Source organism: Vulpes vulpes, chromosome 2 (assembly GCF_048418805.1).
Source record: "Vulpes vulpes isolate BD-2025 chromosome 2, VulVul3, whole genome shotgun sequence".
Classification (NCBI taxonomy): domain Eukaryota; kingdom Metazoa; phylum Chordata; class Mammalia; order Carnivora; family Canidae; genus Vulpes; species Vulpes vulpes.
In genome coordinates, this window is record NC_132781.1 from 1,737,084 (window position 1) to 1,756,545 (window position 19,462).

A 19,462-nucleotide genomic window follows, 5' to 3' on the forward strand; every position below is an offset into this window, starting at 1 on the left:
CTACCGCCACGAAAGCAGGCGTGACGCTGAGTGCAAGTGGTGAGACACGAAGGCTACATCCTGTAGGATTCCATTCATCCAAGTGCACAAAACCAGGCAAGAGGGTAGCTGCCCTCGGGGAGAGCAGATAGAAGGCAGCAGGGAGGGGCTCCCGGGGCTCCCAACCCGCAGCTGCTTGATTTGGGTGCTGGTTACTCCCGTGTGTTCATCTCATAAAAACTCCTCAAGCCACACATTTACAGAGTGCAATTTTCTCTATGTACGTTCGGCTCCCGAAAACGTAAAAACAAAATAAAAAAGCTAGCATGTGGTCTACCTCATTTACCCCTCCCTGTCACAATTTGGGGGAAATTATTCCCATATGCAGAATACTGATTCCAGCAGATTAGAAATGAAGTACTGAGATCCTTGGAAGCATACCTGGCACCGCAGCGGAAGGGTAATAATCCAGGAACCGTATTATTTTACGTAAGACTGTATAGTTCCAATCCCCTAAGGATCAGAACAAAGTAGAACCATACGCAGTACAAAAAGCTGAAATTATATTAGGTTTACTGCACATGTGTTTGTGGCCACAGGCCCTGGCCTCCTCTGGTGAGCTGAGGCACGTGGGAGGGCTACACAGCCGCGGGGGGGGGGGGGGGGGGGGGGGGGAGGGGCGGTCTGTGGCTGTCCCCAGTGTCCTGTGACCGTGCATGAGCCCGGCCCCTCCCTCAGAGCTCAGGTTCCACAGGAAGGGGACCCACAGGCGAAGCCAAGCACGCTGGTGAGAGCTGAGGGAAGGCTCTGCCAACTTCTCTTCCCGGCTTAAAATGCAAAGCAGTCGGTGACGTAACTGGTGAGTGTGTTAAAGAAAAAGGCAGCTGGAGAGAGGGATGGATAAGCTCGAGCAAGTGCGGCCTGAGCAGTGGGCGTGCAGGTGCTCACTGTGCAGTCCTCTCAGTGTTGCTGTAGGTTTGAAAGTTTTCATACTAAAATGTGAAAAATTTCAAGCAATAAAGAGGGAGGAAATATGAGATACAAAAGCGAGGGAGGCCTCTTAGCTTATCACCCCCACCAGGCACATCAAGATCTGAGGAGTTACACACACACACACACACACACACACACACACACGCACCCCCCCACAGATATGCACAATGCACACAGGTACATACCTGCACATACACACATAATGGACACTCATACACATCATTCATGCATACTCCACACAGATACACCCCCCACAGAAACACGCATACATGTATGCATACACACAAATCTGCACACACGTACACACATGTCCCTAGACCCTCACACAAATATGTGCACGTGTACACACAGTAACCAGACACACATATGTACCTACATATACATACATGTACATGGACCCACATCTTACAGAGACATGTGAACACCCCATGCCACAGGTACACATGTACACACAGATGTGCACACATGTATACACAACCGATAGACACACATGTACACATGTACACACTCGTGTACATGGACACACCCCACAAAGATATGCACAATGCACACGTGTATACACATACAGATATGCACACGAACATGCATCACAGACATGCATGTCTGCACATTTACAGACACACCTAATACAAATATACAGACATGTACACGGACACACCTCACACATGCACACATACCCCATGCTTGACCTGAGCACTCAGCCTGTGTTTACTATTTCAGTCCCATGTCCCTTTAATTGGATACCACCCTGATTCCCCCTGTAAAACAAGGAAACTGAGGCACAGGGGAGAGAGCGTGTCCACTGTAGTCCTGCGTGGGGTCAGAGACGAAGGTGTGGGTAGCGATGGCCAAGGCTCTGACCCTCCAGCCTCACCCTCCATGGCCTGGAGCCACCCCGTCCCTCCACTGCCCTGGCCCTCCCAGGTCCGTGGGGGCCAGAGGGCGCATGTGCACAGATGTGAGTGACCACATCCCCTCCTTCAGGGCTCTCGAGCGAGGGGCTGGCTCTGGTGCACACACGCTCAGACCTGGTGCGCAGTAAACACTGGATAATCAAATCCTGAATGAAACACGGAGGCCGTGCAGCAGATGGAGCAAGGGGGGGCTCTTGGTGCTGGGCTGTGAGACAGATACTCCCTCAGGGCTGAGCTCTACACCCCCGGGTTCCAGGCAGGGTCTCGGGAAACCCACAATCCATTCCAGTTAAAGGGCAGAGCGTAAAACGCCGGGTCAGGGAGCGTGCATTAAGCAAGTAGATTGACAAGAACATCATTTTAAAAGAAGACATTTCCTGAGAGCTCGCCATTTCAAAAGCTTTGACCCCTGGTTGGTGTAATCTTTCAAACTTCTGCCAACTGCACCTTTTCCCAGGTGGGCGAAGGGAATCTGACAAGCCAGCACCCTGGACGCCACACCCGCTCTGGCGGCTGTGCGGGCCGAGTGCCCAGGGTTGGAGCCGCCCCAGTGGACCATGCGGACGCCCTTCGAGGGACTCACCCGAAATGCAGTGCCTTCCTCGATGATGGTGGGCAGCTGAGACAGGCAAATGTCGACGGCCAGGTCCCAGGCTTGCCTGCAGAGAGAACAGAGGGACACCCACCGGCGTTACTGACGGCTTCTGTGGGAGGGGCCCTGGCTGCGGGTCCTCAGGGCAAGCAGGAAGACGTCTGGCGGCACGCTAGAGCCACTTTGTTTGTTAACATCGTCTCTCTTCAATTTTAAATGAGAAGAACTTGGGGAAAAATATGGGGCTTGCCTCCCTTTGCACTGCAGCTCCAGCCCACCGGATGGCCACAGTCCGTCCACGTCCAGGGAGCAGCCATGGCATGGCGAAGGCCGCAGTGCCAGTGGCACACACAAATGCCCCGCGGTGCTTTATTAGAGGCGGCCAGTGTGGCGCCGGAGTCCCGCCCAGAGTCAGGACCGGCACGTACCACCGCCCTGCCCAGCACAGTGCCCTGGACCTGTGCCCACCACGAGCCCTTCGGGGATGAGGCAGGCGGTGCTTGTTTGAGGGAACAGCAAGTCTCTCCCACGTGTGACCCCGGCCACCTCTCCACCAGTTTCTCATGGCATCAGGGCCTGGCTCAAAGCCCACACAGAACAGTGAGTGGCCCGCCGGCCTGGCTCTGGGGTCCGGCATGCGTGGCTCCAGCTCCCAAGAGCCAGTTTCCCCACCTGTAAGGGCAACGATCGTGCCTGCTTGCAGCGTCCTCGGGGGACCCTGGGGTAGCAGGCGCCTTGGCAGGGGCACCGACTGGCGAGGGACGCTCACAGCATCCATCGTTAGTTCTATACTGACGGAGACAGTCACCTCCCTTTCTCTACAGCCACAGATGCAAGCGTCGATGCCGTGGACACAGGGGCTCCTTCGCCCCTGCTCCCCCCTTCCCTTCCTCTTGGAGGCAGACTGGGGATCAGCTCACGGGTCTGGTGAGGGCAGCTCCTGAGAGGCAGGAGGCCACCTGCCATTGATGAGACTAACCCCCCGCCCCCCGCCCCCTGTGCTTGTGTCCCCTGAGACGACGGCACCGGGAACGAAACATGTGAACAGCCAGAAACACAGGAAACACGTGAGGCAAACAGAAGCCTAGGGGGCTCTCTGCCATTGTTCGATCACACGGAACATATTCCAGGTTTCCCGACTGGCCCGCTCTGAACCGGCGCGCCCTTCCCCCACCGATCTAATTAAGAGGCAATCAGCGCATAATCAAAAGTGCCTCAAAGAGCAGGCAATAAATAGTCCCCATATGCTCAGTAAGCGCCCAGGCTGCAGGCGGAATGGTCCTTCAGCGGCGCGGAGGGACAGATCTGCTCTTTGTGAGTCAGAAGCAGAGTCAATTACTGCAATTAAACGCTGTAAAAATTCCTTGAATATAATCAAATACAAACTTTGAACTTCAAGACTTGGAAGAAAGTGTGAACAAGCTGGGGGCAGGGAAGCTGTGAAGGGGGCGCAGGGGTGCCAGCCGCGAACCCTGGCTCTGGGCCCTGGCAGTTGGCTTCGGCCGCTGCGGGTGCACCCGGGAACCGCACCTGGCGTGGAGGCCGCGGCACGGCCTCTCTCGGCTCCGTCTCGTCCAGATCAAGGGGCAAGAGGAAGACGCCCCGTGGTTGTCCGCGGTCCTGGCTGGGTGCTCCGGACACAGTATCGGGGGGCCCAGCCTGCCCGCCCCGGGGGAGGCTGCCGGGCAGTCTCCTGATGCCCGCTCGGTCCCTCCATAGAGTGAAAGCCCCAAGGAGCCGCGCAGGGCGGGGGTGGGGGGCAGTGCCAGTCCTTTGTGGAGCGAGCTCCGAGAGGCCGGCCGCTCCCTCGGGGACCGAGTGCTCAAGCAGCCCAGGACGCAACTCTGGTTTGTGCACGGGGACTCTGGGGCTGCGCACAGGCCAGGGGGCCCAGAGCGGGGCGCGGGGCAGAGAAGCTGCTCAGGGCCATGCGTGGAGGGGCACAGCTGTCTGGGCGACAGGGAAGAGGGACTGGGCCCACGGGGTTGAAGAGCTCGGCACTCGGGAGAACGTCTAAGACCCGCGGAGACCCCCCAGTCTAGAGGGATGGCCGGTGCGGGCGGCAGCCGTGACCCTCTCCGGGCCTCTGGAGGGGCCGCTCGACAGCGGCGCTCCTGCGAGCGTCTTACCCGTTGGCTGGAACCGGCTGCATTTTCTAGGGTAAGATCACAATCAACTGGGAGTCTTAATTCGGGTTCTGGCTCGGGGAGAGCGGGAACGTGAGTCCCGGGAAGCCCAGGCCGGGCTCCGGCGCCCAGGCGAGCGCCAACCGGGAGGGTGTCTGCGTTCGCACTTCCCACGGCCCACGCGGCCGCACTGCGGCGGGAGGGGGCGCCGCGACAGCCTGACCAGCTGAGCCGAGGCTCCTGCGCTGTGGGCTGCTCGGTGAGTCACTGCCCGGAAAACGTGCCGAGCAGGCAAGAGCTCGGGTTTTCAGGAAACGGGCCTCGGATGGCAGGCGCCCAAGCGTGGGCCGGCAGGGAGCCTTCCAGGAGCGCGCGGCCTCCATCTGCGGCGATCGCTCAGCGGGGAGGCGCCCTCGACGGACGGACAGCAGGACAGCACCGGTTATTCCTGCGCCGAGGGGCGAGGCGCCGGGACCCGCAGAAATCGGAAGGGAAGGCGACGAGTCCCTGGGGCTTCACATCAAAAATTACACAGGAGCCGGCGCCGCGCTCCTCATTACGCCCCGCCTGAAGCAGTCAATGGAGCTTACTTTGTGTTTTAACCCCAGTCTCTGTTGGGCTTTGTTCCCTCCTTCCCCCGGCTCAACACGCAGCCCCTCCACCCCCACCCCAGGACCGCGGGCACTGGACGGCTCATCCGTCATTCCAGATGCGCTTTCTGACAAGCTTGGCCGTGGGCTCCCAGGGGACGCACGAGCTCTGGTCCATTTACACAGAGGGGGCCTGTCTGGATGTGTTGTCCCCAAACCAGCTCCGCGGCAAGCCCAGCGAGCAGCGGGCACCCGGCCTCCTGGGCAGAACCGGAGCATGACCTCTTGGCATCTGGGCCGCACGTTCTCCCACCGCCTGAGCGGACAGGCACGTGAGCTAGATACCGGCCACCCGGTGGGTGCAGGAGAGGGTGCAGGAGCCAGCAGGAAGCAGGGGTGCCCGTGGGGCTATCCACGGTGGGGCGGCGGGAAGCCCGGGTCCCAGTGGCTCAAGCTCAGGCGACGTGCAAAGAGAAATAGACCCTCCTTCACGAAGCCATGGTGGAGCCTCTATCCACCGGCAGAGGAGGGGGAGGCAGCTTCCCCCTCTAGCTGAGTCGGTCTACAAGCAGGGGTGAGGCTGCAGGCCCCAGATCATGGCCTGAGTGCTTCTGTAAGCAAGTAAAGATGACCACCCTCTCAGGTGACTGTCTCCTTCCCAGGTCTACGTGGTGGCACACCTGGACTCGAAGTCTTCCTGTTCCATCCACTGGAGCATCGAGACACTCCGGGAAGCAAGGCTGGCCCTCTGGGGGCATCCACTCAGGAACCATCTCAGCAAACACAGGAACTGGACCCAGAGCAGGGCTGGCACCCAAACACACACGTGCCCCAAACCCGGAAAGAGGGTGGAAATCGCAAGCAGCACCTTCATGCTCTCTTCCTGCCTTTACGCTCATTGTTTTTTTAGCGTGTGGGAGGGCGCGGACCAAGCCTTTGTCACCCTGGACGCTCCCCTGGGATGCAAAGACCGTCTACGTGGGTCTTCCAGCTGCCTCTGGGTGTGAATGGACAGCAAGGCTCGTCCACGGTGGCCCCACGGAAACCAGCAGGTAGACACTGAAGCCGGTCACTGTGAGGGCACTGGCTTAGGTCACTGTGGACAGAGAGCTTGGGAAAAGCATTTTAGAAACTGTGAACACTCCTAATTTGGGTGGTGGTGGGGTCTATTTACCACTGAATGAACCCCCTCATGAACCCGCACGCCAGAAACCCCCTCGTCTCCACGTGCTTTGGTGGCAGCAATGAGGAAGCAGCTCCGGGAGCGCTGGCGCGGTGGGTCCTGCGGCAGGCTGGTTCCTCGTCCGCACAGACGCCGGAGCCGGGAGGGCCTGGGCTGCCACACCGACTGCACCTGATTGTTTCTGGCCAGTATTGCTTCACTATGTTCCTACGAGCATTTTCTTCTTTAAATCTGAAGCCTGATTTCATGTTCAACTCCTGATCAAAGTAGGCTAATGGTATAATTTTCAACATTTAATGGGATTGACTAATGTTTACTCTTTGGCTACAGACCCATGCTGGCACTGTCATCAGGAAAACCCTATCCTGAGAAAACGTGTGTTATATGCATATGATGCTCCTTGGAAATCTCATCACCGCTAATTTCTGTAAGAGAACCCTGTAGCTCTAGTTACACGGCATTTTTCAGCTTTTCCATCAAGATAGGAAGCCACAGTATCGAGCCGTTCAAGAAAAAGATGCCAAATGGAGAGGACTCTTTGATGTGGACCGTGAGCATGACCCGCTCACGAGACGAGAGCCCAGGCCGCTGCGCCACGACGCGGACACGCAGCACCGCGGTGCACGCCTGCCCACTGCATGGCTCCCGGGCTTCAAGGGCCCAGGGCACCAAGGCACTGAATTCTCACTTCCACCCCAAGGACATCCAAGGTCACGGTCCCCTGCAGAGTCCCCAGCGGGCTCCAACGCCCCCCCATGAGTTTGGTCTGGCCCTTACAAAGCTTACTGTCCTGGCTGTAAACGTACGTGCATATGTGTGTATGTACTTACTTATCTATTGGGGAGAGAGCGAGTGTGCACACGCGTGGGGCAGGGGGAGAGGGAGAGAAAATCGCAAGCACACTTCTCGCTGAGCACGGAGCCTGACACGGAGCTCGATCTCACGACCCTGAGATTGTGACCTGATCCGAAGTCAAGAGTTGGGTGCCTGATTGAGCCACCCAGGCGCCCCCGGCTGACTACATTTTAAAATAAGTTGTAAGTGGAAGTGTGAATCCATGGGCTCAAAGTGCCACGAGGAGCGGCACTGCAGTCGAGTGCCAACACCCGGCACGGCCGACACCCCTGGCCCCCTGCCCCCCACCCCCTCATGGGTGCTCCCACAGGACCGACACACACGCTGCAGCGTCTGCCGCCAGAGCAGACCAGGACCGAGGCGACTGCTGCCTGGAGCCGAGGCTCCCGGCCCTGTATTCTGCTCAGAGAGCGCACCTTCGGGTGACGGGTCCGTCGGCACCCTGCTGCACGGTTCCTGCGAAGCCGTCCTTTTACGGTCCACGCCCCCGACAGTCGCTGCTGGCACATCACCAGGAACCCACGCAGTCCCCGCGCCGGCCCAGCCAACCCAGACAGTGTGCACCAGTGGTACGAGGGGCTCCCGTGCAAAGGCCTGACACGACCCCGGGGATGCCAGGTCCCTTCCCTCGACACGGCCCACCTGGGCCACTCACCCACGGTCCCCTACAACCTGTCCTGTACCGCCCGCGCCGTGGCATCTCGTCCCACCACGGGCACTCACAGAGGAGCCCTGGCTTCGGAGATGCCGCGTCCTCCCTCTCAGCAGGGAGGGACAGCACGCCTGCCTTCCAGGCCCGTTCCCTCGCTCCCTCGCGTGCTACACTGACACGACAACATCTGTTGCCAGGCTGTGTCCGGGATTAGGAAGATGATCATGCCAGGAACCCAGTAACGGGACCCAGTACACGGCCTGGCACTTAGTAGGTGCTCAGTAAGTGGCAACCACTCGCATTGTCATCTACCCGTCAACTGCCTTGAATCTTCGGGCTCCCAGGGTCTGCAGCCCCCCCACCCCCGGAGCCCCAGGGAGCCTGCCCACCCCGCACACTCCCAGTGGACTTGTTTCTGCCCCTCCCACCGCCCGGGTGCCTGCTCTGGGGTTGGTCACAGGCAGCACCACCTACTCAGCTTTCCAGGCGGAGCCCTGGAGAGGTCCCACTGTCCTGCCCGCCCACCCCCGATGGAACTGGTCACCGAGCCCTGTCCATCTCAGCAGATGAGACACTGAAATCTGGTTCCTCACATCCAGCCACATGGTCACCGCCTGGGCCCCAGCGCAACATGCTACACAACCTCCACCACTTCTCGTGCGGGTCCTCCCGCACAGGCTGGGGTCGCTGGCTCCTGCCCTGCCCTGCTCACCACCGCAAGCACATGAAGCTCCTCTGCAGGGCCAGCTCTGCCCCTTGCTGTAGCAGCTCTGGACACAGCCACACCCCGGGCCCCCCCGCCAGTGGCGTTCCGTTTCTCTGCTCTCCCGACCACACCCCTCCTCCTGCCAGCATGACACCTTCCGGGGTCCTCCTGGCTCTGTGAGCCGTGGGCGCGTTTCCCTCGCCATGAACACACTGTGTGACGACCCCCCTCTCCAGGCAGCAATCCCCTTGGGGCCAGGCCTCATTTTTGATGTTTGGACAATTAAACCTGGTGTGGTCTGGGGCTTTGCCCAGCTCTCCCTCCTTGGGCTCAGACAGGACAGCGCAGGGCAGGACACTCACACTCACGTTGGACATGAGCAGGCCAGGATGTCTACAGGTACAGGGACAGGTGACTCGGGACGCAGGGCTCGTCGGCAGGGCTGGGGGAGTGGGTGGGCAGCTGCCCTGGGGTCACAGCAATGCCCATCAGGGTATCTTGTTCCTGTATCAGGAGCCTCCTGGGTTGTGCTGAGGGAACAGGGTTCAGGGGGCCCCCGCCTCCTTCTGACCAGGGACTGTCCCACCACGGAAAGGCTTTTCTTCCCGAGCGCTCCTCAGCTGCATTCAAGCTCCCCGAGGATGGAGGCTGTGCTGGGGCCCCAGGACCCCACAGCAGTAGATACTCGGGCACTACTTTACACTTTTCTAGAGTGGCTTTTTATGGCCTTTACGAGGCCCATACAGGTACAAGTCCAGTGCCCAGGACTTGGCAGGGGTGCAAGGTATCCCCGCAACGTGCTGCTTCAAGGACACTCCTGTCTGCTGTACAAACTCAGGACTGAGTCTAATGGGTGTGAGTGATTTCCAACTTGGAATTTTAATGAGCTCTTGTCACAACATTTGAAACATACCAAGTGAGACCAAGTCCCAGCACCAAACCTTACGGGATTTGACTAGTCACGTGTATCTTGTGCAAAGAAGTACTCAACAACTTCTTCTGTCTCTGGTTTTGTATTTTGACAAGTAATGCCTTAATCACAAAGACTCAATTGTTAGAAACAGCTTCTGGTGTTTCAAAAGCTTCGAAGAAAATCTACACGCAGACTTTATAAAAGCAGCATCTGCTGACTTTTAAAATGGAGAGCCTGCCCTCGGCCCCACGGCCCAGGTGCCAGCGCCGCTCACCCCAGGTCACCGCTCCGCTCCGCCTTTCTGCGCGGAACACACATCGTAATATAGATACGGTTGATTCTGTTGATTCCGTTTGGGGTCTGCTCTTGTCGTTTAACACATTTCGTACAGTAATAAATTGTCTTCATAAACATAAGATTGCTTCCGCTGTTTCAAGTACATGTATCTTAACTGTGCACCTGCTCCGTTAGGTACCAGGGTGAGTCTCAATCCTCTTTATAGCTAAAATTCTGACAAATGGCTTAGCTTGTCAAAATCTTTCAGAATGTCTCATCTCTCACGGTCCTTGGTCCTTCCTCAGCACTTGCCGAACCATCCTCCTGAGCGGGGACAGGTGGGTGCAAAGCAGACAGCGCAGCAGGGGGCAGGGGGCCTGAGGCCAGCAAGGTCACAACCGAAGGCACGGGTGCAGGGTCGAGTGGTTCCGAGGCGTCCGTGGGTAGGACACGGCAAGACAAATCAGATTCCAGAATGGCTGCATGTCTGGCCACTTCCAACGTCCAGCCGGAGGGAGAGACCCAGGGCTCTGGCCCCGCAGGTGAGGCTGACTGAACAAGGGTGCAAGAGGGAACTGGAGTGCAGGTGAACCACGGAATCCTTCCTGTGGAATCCACGCCACCCCGCCTCACCCGGCCGGGTCCACCATGGCATCTGATCAGACGCATTCCCAGACACCACACAGGCTGACTGATGATGGAGATGCCGTGACCCAGGTCTACCCGTGTCCCCGTCACACATCTGGAAGCCTGCGTACATGATGTGTCCACGCAGAGCCGTCTGGGGCTGGACTGCCCCATCGTGGCCTGGCCCTGCTGTGGGGCCACCTGCTTACCTCCCTGTGCCTCCCGCGATCACCTGTGAAATGGGGCTGTTGGCACCAACACCTCTGTTGTGAGGGGTGGGACTTAGTGCACGGACAGCACAACACATGACCCACAGAAGCTACTTAATAAGTAAGTCACTGGCGTTATTATTTTTGTATTCAGCACCTTTGGATCACATGCCACCACTTGTCTGTGCCTCTGCCTCGGTAAAGACCGCGGCGCACCATCTTCTCACCCGCCCACGCCTTGCCTTCTGCACAGAATTTCCACGGACTCTCCAGCTGTCTCCTTCAGCAAGATGGGGCTCATGGTGGAGACTCTGATGGTCGCCCCAGGGAGGGACCTGGGGCTGACCTTTAACAGAGTCCAGCAAAGAGGACACTGTTCCTGATGCTACGTCACTGTGTTAGACTGCTGTGCCCTTGCCGGCCGAGGCAGCTCGAGGCCACACACGGGACCCCACGGGGCAGGGGCTGTGGGTCTCTGCAGCCTGGTGAGACCCCCAGCAGACCAGAACCCTGCCCCACAGAAACATCATAACCAGTGTGCTTTAAGCCACTCGATCTGCAGGAATATGGTTATTCAGCAACAGGTAACAACACACACCTTGATTCTTCTGACTGCAGGATTCCTATTTCTAAATAGAAGACTGTGCCTGTCAGAAAAACAGCCAGTGGGTTTTCTTACAACACGCATTTAGTTTGTGGTTGGTTTCCGTGTTCCCTTTCGTTTCGGCACAGGGGCTGTGGCATTCATCAGCCCCCCGTGCTAAGCCCGGGTTCAGTGGGAGCTGACAAAATGGCTTCTTCACTTTCATGGAAAATGCCAGGAAAGCACATGAGATACATGCTTAAGGTTCGGGTTCAAAATGAAAAAGAAAAAAATATCCAAAGTACATAAATTCCTTTGGCCATGATGGTAAAACCAAACCCACGGCTCCAGCCCATCTGCACTGCCCACCACCCTGGGGCCCAGAGCCCTTGGAGGCAGCCACCAAGGAGCGAGTACGTGTCACCTCCCTGAGCTTGCTTTACATTAGATCTTTCCTCCAGGATGTCTATCGAACTACATTATGGAAAGACCATGATGCACACGCACAGTGGAACAGGCTGGAGAGTAAGGAGGGAGGACCGGGGGCGGAGGTCTATCTCCACCCCCTCCCACAGTTCCTGCTGGATGGCCTCCTTCGATGAGGCAATCACGAGGCGGCCGGGTGGCATCTCTGTCCTCGGCCTGGGAGCACTGCAATGGCACCGTCACACCCTGACTTCTTGGGGACATGCTCGTATGAACAAAATTCACTCCCAGTGGCAGGCAGGAGCTGGACTGTCCCACGGTCCTGGTGACGGAGCTCAGAGCCAACTGGAAAGACTTCACTGTTCTGGATTAGGAAAGAGAATGTGCTTCAAGGAAGCAGGCTGCACAGGGGCCAGGAAGCTGGACGCCTCGAGGAGAGCCGCTTCCACTTTGTGCTTCTGACTTTGAAAGGTCCCTTGGAGTGACAGCGGCCTGGCCCTCTCAGGACGACGAGGACTATTCTGAGGGGTCACCCCAACCTCAAAACCGCACAGGGTCAGGGGTCGGCTGAATGGGGCCACCAAGGTGTACTGCTGGTTGACTTCCCTCCCCACCCACCCTGCTGTCTCTTGTGCCCGGCTCTGGGCTGAGCACCCCCAACAGCACCTGGTGCCAAGCCACGGCTCCAGCACAAGGCCAACCTGCAACAACTGGAGTCCACCTGACAGGGAGCAGGGAGGGCGGCACACCAGGTGGCGCTGCGCACGGTGGTGGACCACCGAGGCTGATGGGGCCCAAGGGACCCCAGTCCTCAGGGTACGTTCTAGCCGCAGAGGGGTCCCGAAATGCTCAGGGCAGCCAGACCAGGAAAGGACGGCGCGGGTGAACACAGATGGCTGCTAGCCATTCCACTGCCTCGCCACACCGTGAGGCTCTCCCCACGCTCACTGGGGCCTCGGTGGATCGCTGTGTCGTCCACGTTTCTGTGCACAGCACATACATACACGTGCAGATTTGCTTTATGAGATTCACAGGAGCTAACTTCGCAGGAGAGAGGGCCATCCTCCCAGCCTTGGGGCCAGCAAGGAAAGGCGTCCTTAGTAGCGATGGTGGGATCACGAAGCGCTGCTGTCACGTCTAGATTTGGGACCATAAGCAGGTCCCACACAAACTCTAGAGGTTAGAACATTCCAAGGGGCCAATCTGGGGAAAGGCAGCAGGAAGATGAGAGGAGGCTGGCCGGCTGCCCTCGCTCCAGCCCCGCCCGTCCCGTCTGCTCTCTGCCGTCTTCTCCAGCACGACTCGGTGTTCACTGAGCCTATCTCGCAGGAGGCGTTTCTACTGCCAGAGAAGCGTGCGCTGTCGGGGGAGCGGGGCTGGGGCTCGGGTGGGAGGGGACAGAAGGACACAGACTGATTCTCTCCGACAGTAGTGCCGGAGTCATTCATTCTCGCGTCAGCCAGTGGGGCCCTGCGACCTGGAAGGTGCGCACACCGGGCGCTGCTGTGCTGCCCACGTCGTGTGGCATACCCGGTAATCCTTCCAGACCACACGCGGCACTGACCCCGTGGAGTTTTTAGCCCTTTTCTTCCCTTTTTAAAGAAAAGCTGTTTTATAAAAACCTGGTTCAGAGGAAACAGACAGGATTTAAGACATCACGTTTCTTAAGGGAGAAGGTTGTTTGGAGCATCCACACTTCTGGAAATGCCGGTCTTCACACTAATGATTCACTCTAAGTACCCAGAGGGCGCCGAACACCCGCCAATGCCGGCCCCGTGGAGTGGTGGGAGCAGAGCTGCTCTCCCCCATTCTGGGCACATGCGACCTACTTGCTGCACGGTGTTCCGTCCTCACGTGCCCCCGCGGCGGTGCTCTGCGTCACTCGGGTACGGAGGAGGGTGTGTGCCCTAACTCCCTCTGTACGGTCCGCTGCTGTGGCCAGCACAGCACGCCCCACTTTGCCTCACAGATGACAACATTCCTTCCTGATTTCCCTTGAGTGGATGAGGGCAGTGAGTCTACAAACCCGTCCTTGGTACTCAGAGTCTTCAGTGTCGGGGGAAAACAGTCGTGCAAGTATTTAAAAAAAAAAAAAAAAAAAATCACCGCTGAAATATGCCTGACCATGAGAACACACCACGAGGGAACTGCTGTTTTCAAGTACCTGAGTTAGGGGTTCTCCCAGACAGACACGACTCAGACTCACTTCCCCTTTGCTGTCACCCCAAACTCTGCCCGTGTTACAGAAGCCAGGAAACAGGAAGAAACCCAACGCCTTCAGATCTGGTATCTAAACCAGACAACTCACATTAGGATCCTTGTTACCACTAGTTACTACTATTACTAGTAGCGTAAGTAGCAACAGTCGGCGAACTATAAGCAATGGTCAGACAGCCTCACTCGTGTGCAGTGTGTGCACACATGCGACTGTGTGAGTGGAGGCACATGGGTGTGTGCAGTGTGTTGCACACACGGGGTACATACGTGTGAGCGTGTGTACATGTGTGCTCCTGTGATAGAAGCCTATAAATTAACTGGTCACGAGTCCAGCATTTAAGCTGGTGGAGCAATCTGGGACATACTTCATAACCCTGCTGCCAGTTTCTCTCCGCAGAACCGGCTCCTGCGGAGTCAGAAGCTCGCGTGCAAGCCTCTCCCACCCCGGGTTACGGGACTGAAGTTACCTCCAGAGTGGCTGGGCCTGCTCCATCTTCAAAGACCCTCCAGGGCACCTGCACCCCTGAAGGAGACTCACATTTCCCATCTACAGAGCTTTAGGTAGGGACTCTGCCTACTTGTTAACACCACTCGGGTCTCCAAGGTGCTGGCAAGTCCTTATATTTTGTTTCCCATAGTTCCACTAAACTTGTCCTACTGCAGAAATGGACAGAAACCGAGCCATTTAGACACGTCGCATTGGCCAGCACTGCCCGGCCGGACACTTACCACATCGCGTGCATGTAAGTGGGGGGCAGGCGTGGGCTGCTGACGGGGGTGCAGTTGTAAGACCTCATGATCCTTTCCGCCAGGAGAAAATTTCGAAACAGACTAGCCACCAACAGGTCCTGTCTGAAGAGCTTTTGGAAGAGATCTGAGGACAGATAAAACAGAAAAAAGGTATTTTCAGTGACCCACGTTCAGCGTGTAAAGCCAAATACACAGATTTACCTCCATCAGAATTTTTTACAAGCAGGTCAGGACGAGTAGGCACGTTTCCCATTGGCGATGCCACACACACACACACACACACACACACACACACACACTCACACACCCTCACACGCATAAGTACAAGCACACACCAAACCCCAGCCAGTCACTAACGAAAAAATATAAACAAGTCTTATAATAGCACTTCAGATTTTAAGAAATCTGGATTGTGCCAACGTTTATGAAGAAAAGGGAGCCCTGAGTCCACATAGACAGTATCACACGAACGTCAGAGCGAATGCTCACGTGGAGCTCAGTGTCCACTGCTGTTCGTGGCGTCTGACACGTGGGGACACCTGGAAATCCTGCCTCCTCCTCCTCATGCCCCCTCAGCATTGCTCACTGACAACCTCCTTGCTTCCGTTTTGTTTCCCTCCCTCTAAGGGGCGGCATCTCCCGACTGCGAGGCAGTAGCCCTCCCCGCCCCAAGGGGACCGTCCGGGCAGCCTCACCCCGAGGGAGCACATTCCACGCGATGGTGTCTGTGATTGCTGTGAAGATCCAGTTCAGTTCTCCCAGAGGGGTCCTGCGGTCGTTCAGCCGGCCAGGAATCCTAGGAGACACCGTGTGCTTTCGTTAGTGACTGTCCAGAGAGCCCTGGCTACGGCAGAGGGGGGAGAGAGGAGACAAGAAGCTCAGGGCAGAGGCAGGGGGAACACCCTGCCAGGCCGGTGTACTTCCAGCCTCGCAGCTGAGAATGCAGCCTCCGTCCTCACCTCCCTTCCCTCGGGTGCCCCGATGCATAGACCAGACCCCTGGATCCACACACCACTCTTGTGGCTTCCACATACGAGAGATGGGCCATGGCCAGGCCCGAAGGGCAACTGTGGCAACTGCTACCGAGGAGCCTGGGCCACACTCTTCCACTCCACGTCCCAGCCCTGTGGCTCCAGGCTGCAGGGGTGCACTTTCAACCTGACCTCTGGGGAAGGAAAGCTCGGCCTCTGAGGTCAGCCTACCTTCCGTTCACTCATCAGACATCTGGGTGCCTACCACTGCAGGGCCAAGTGCTGCTCTAGCGCTGGGATGCAGAGGTCGGCGGTACCGTCAAGGCCCTGCTCTCGGGCTCACGGTCTGCCCAGAAGCTAGTCAGCAAGCACAGGTGTAATAACACGGAGACCAAGACCACAGAGAAGGAGGGGTGGGAGGGGGGTCCAGGTGGTCGTGCCACAGGCGAGGGTGAGAGAGCGGGCCGAGTCGACACCCAGGGGAGACCGAGTCGGGCCGAGCCCAGAGGTGCGCTTGTGCCTGCAGTACAGCCTGGCTCTGCCGTGTAGCAACTTTAATTAGATCTGACAGGAAACTCTTTTTTTTCCTCCCCAAAGGAAAATGTTCACAGTAATTTGGCTCAGAGACTAAAGTGTGATTCCTGCTATTTCCAAGATTTCACAGATTAATAATTTCCATCATAGTAACTCATTTGAAGGCACCATCTCTGCACGGATTCTGTTCAAAGCGGCTGACTGCAGTGAGGGGCACCGCTGAGCAGGGCTAACTTCCTACTCTGACTGTACCTCCCACTAGAGGAAGAACACATCCTTCTTACTTCCACAAGTGATAAGACAAGAAAAAAGAAAGGTAAGATATTTGAAAATAGCATTACTGCTCAAATGGTCTGAACCCTTGGCAAAGAAGTCCAAAAAAAAAAAAAAAAATGTACATCAACAGGGAGACTCCAGTTTCTTTAAACTGAAAGGCTTTGCAAACACAGTCAAGCTACTGATCATGGCTTAGTTCACTTAGAAAGAAGGATTATTATTATTATTATTTTTTTTTTTCCGGAGAGAGAGAGTGTGAATGGGGACAGAGGGAGGAATTTTTTTTTAGATGTTTATTTATTTTACAGACACAGGGCAGGGAGGGGGAGCAGAAAAAGGGGAGATAGAGGAGAGAAAGACTCTCAAGTAGATGCAGGGCTCAATCTCAGATCCTGAGATCATGACCTGAGCTGAAACCCAGAGCTGGACGCTCCACTGGCTGAGCCACTCAGGGGCCCCAAAAGCAATTTTAACTGGCTCTGTGTGCTGGGCATGGCTGAGGATTTCCACAACTTAAAAGGAGTGAAGGTCTCCAGGTAGACACTTAGCACAAGGCCGACAGGACTGTCTCACTTTCTCATCCTTTCTCCACCCCACTCTCTTCCAAAAGGAGAGCACATACCAGGCGGCCAGGATCTAGGAGCAGCACAGCACAGCAAACACCGCCAGCCCTCAACAAGCAGCACCAGAGCCTCCCCGCAGAGCTAGGGGAGCAGGGCGAGCACCTCCCAAGAGCACGCAGTCCGCGAAGGCGTTCGACCGGCGTCCTCATCGTCAGCCTGCAAGTGCCAGTGCAGACTCCTGGGTCGCTGCCACAGAGGGAACATGGTACTGGGGATGATGGGAAGGAGGGGGCTTTGAGAGGGCCAAGGGTGGACACGGAGCCCAGACAGAGCAGCCAGTGGCTCGGGTCCTGCATCTGGGGAGGAGGAGCACAGGTACCGAAACCTTTCTGAGTAAGATCGTTCACAAGCTCACCAGCAGGAACACGGCTCCTTCCCCTGCGTGAGGACTCTCCACAGGGTGGCTCGGGTGAGGAACTGGCGCACCTGGAGGGCGTGTTCAAGGCTGAAGCCCCGCTGTCTAGGACCAGCAGACACACAACGGCTGGAGCACGCAAGGAACAAGCACTTGAGAAAACGGTGATCCTGAATGTCTCATGACGGGTTCTCTCTCTCAATATATTCAGGGTTAGCCAAATTGCAAGGTGACAGGGCACGTCCCCAACTTGGACGCCAACTGCAGGTTCCATGGGTTCCCAAAACCACTTGTGGTTTTGAGAATTTACTAGAAGGACTCTTAGAACTCAGTGAACGCTGTTATGCTCATGGTTACAGTTTATTAGTGAAAAATACAGAGAGACGTTCAAGCCAGTGCAGAGACTGCATGGGGCGGACTCCAGGAAAGGTATCAAAGGTGGGGCTTCCATGTCCCCTCCGGCATATCCACATGGGACAACACGCACGGAGCTCCGCCAACTGGGGGGCCCTGGGCCTTGGTGTCTACCTCGGAGTCCTGGTTGGCCGCCTGGCTGCCCACGAGCTGGATCTCAGCCTCGAGGTGGACAGACACCACACTCAACCCCCAGCTGAAATCACACACTTGCCCTCTCCGGTAGAGTGGTGGGCCCCCATCCTGAGGCGACCCGGTGTGGCCAGCCCCCACCCCAAACAATGACACTCCTGCCTTCTCTCTGCCGCCAAGTTCTTGACTACATAAGTGTTAAATCTGTTCAAGATCAAAAACAAACCTATTCAGGACTAGATTTCAGATTCTGGATTCACATGTCGCCCCGGGTGTAGCATCTTCACTGGACTAAAACCCCAGAGGTGTGTTCATCAGAGGCTGGGCTGTGTTGTACGCACAGGCCTTCCAGCAAGGTGGTCTCAGGGGAGTGCTGCTTGCCTTCACCCCACTTTGGAGGGCAAGTCAGCACCACGTGAAGACAAAAAATCCAGCCTGACCACTGAAGGGCACGAGTCAGGGACGCGCCAGCCCCTGGACGGTGCTCTGAGCGTGCAGCCAGCACCGCCTGTTTGGAAAGGACAGACCGACGAAGGCCAGAGGACACCAGGATCCCTTACCTCAGCAAGTCTGCTTCCAGAAATCAACCCCAAACTGGACTCCTGCAGATGCAGTGTTTTATTTCCGGGGGTGAAAAGTCAGAAACTAGGAATGTTACCAGAACGAAGGAAATGAGTAAATTACAGAACCACCACGTGACATCACTACGAGCTATCAGACAGTTACTTATGAATATTTCAACAATGTGGGAAAATGCAAGCTTCCTGACATCTAGTGAGGGAGCAAGACAAACACCGTGGTCACCACCACGCAGGACGCGCAGGCAGCGAGGTCAGAAGACAAAGCCTCAAGATACGACCGTGGGGAGGCGCTTCCTGTCTCACGTGTGCACACGGTCAACATCTGCTGCATGGTGTGCGCCCACTGGAGCGATGGGCGGCAAGCCAAGCCCCGGTTCCCTTGCCTCCCCACCCTGAGCCCCTGGTGCTCACGCCAGGGGAGGGGGCAGCTGGTGGGTGACAGGATGGCACTCTTGGAAGGGTCCGGCCAAGGTCTATTTCCAAACCTGGACCAAGCACATCACTGCGTGAGCAGCGCGTCCGGAACCAAGACGAGATGGCCCAGCATGAGCGGGTTCCTCGGGGTCCGATCTCTCGGGTAAAGGAAACCCGCATTCCCAGCAGCACGGAGCTGCCGACCAGACTCCTGTCTTGCTGGGCGGGCAGCCAAGCCACGGGGACAAACGAGGCCAAGCCCTGTCAGGCTACGGTCAACGTGCACTTAGGTGTTTAGAAAAACCTGCAGCTTGTGACCATCGCCAGCAGAAAAGCACAAAGTAGGCTCCCACTACGGTCGCCCGGAGGTTCCATCCATCGCTCACTAAGCTCATCGTGGAAGCAGAGACAAAGCCGTGTGCCTGACGGATCTCAGACAGACGTCACGTCATTCAAGCCGACCCACCCACCCATGAGTCCCAGACGCACCCTCTCCGCGCAGACTGGGGTGCGTACTCGGGATGGCAGGGTGGAACCTTGTCGACCTCCTGCCTTGTCCTGTCGCTTGGGA

General features: G+C 57.0%; 1 protein-coding gene across 3 annotated transcripts in view; it reads right to left on the bottom strand.

Moving 5' to 3' along the window:
- RPTOR (regulatory associated protein of MTOR complex 1) overlaps positions 1 to 19,462 on the bottom strand; it is a 329,546-nt gene that overhangs the window by 94,258 nt on the left and 215,826 nt on the right. For all 3 annotated transcript variants that reach the window (XM_025999917.2, XM_025999918.2, XM_072746474.1), the window contains 3 exons: positions 15,287 to 15,387; positions 14,571 to 14,715; positions 2,470 to 2,545 (listed from right to left, as the gene is read on the bottom strand). In XM_025999917.2, coding sequence (XP_025855702.1) covers positions 2,470 to 2,545; positions 14,571 to 14,715; positions 15,287 to 15,387 — 322 coding nt within the window. The remainder of the gene's footprint in view (positions 1 to 2,469; positions 2,546 to 14,570; positions 14,716 to 15,286; positions 15,388 to 19,462) is intronic.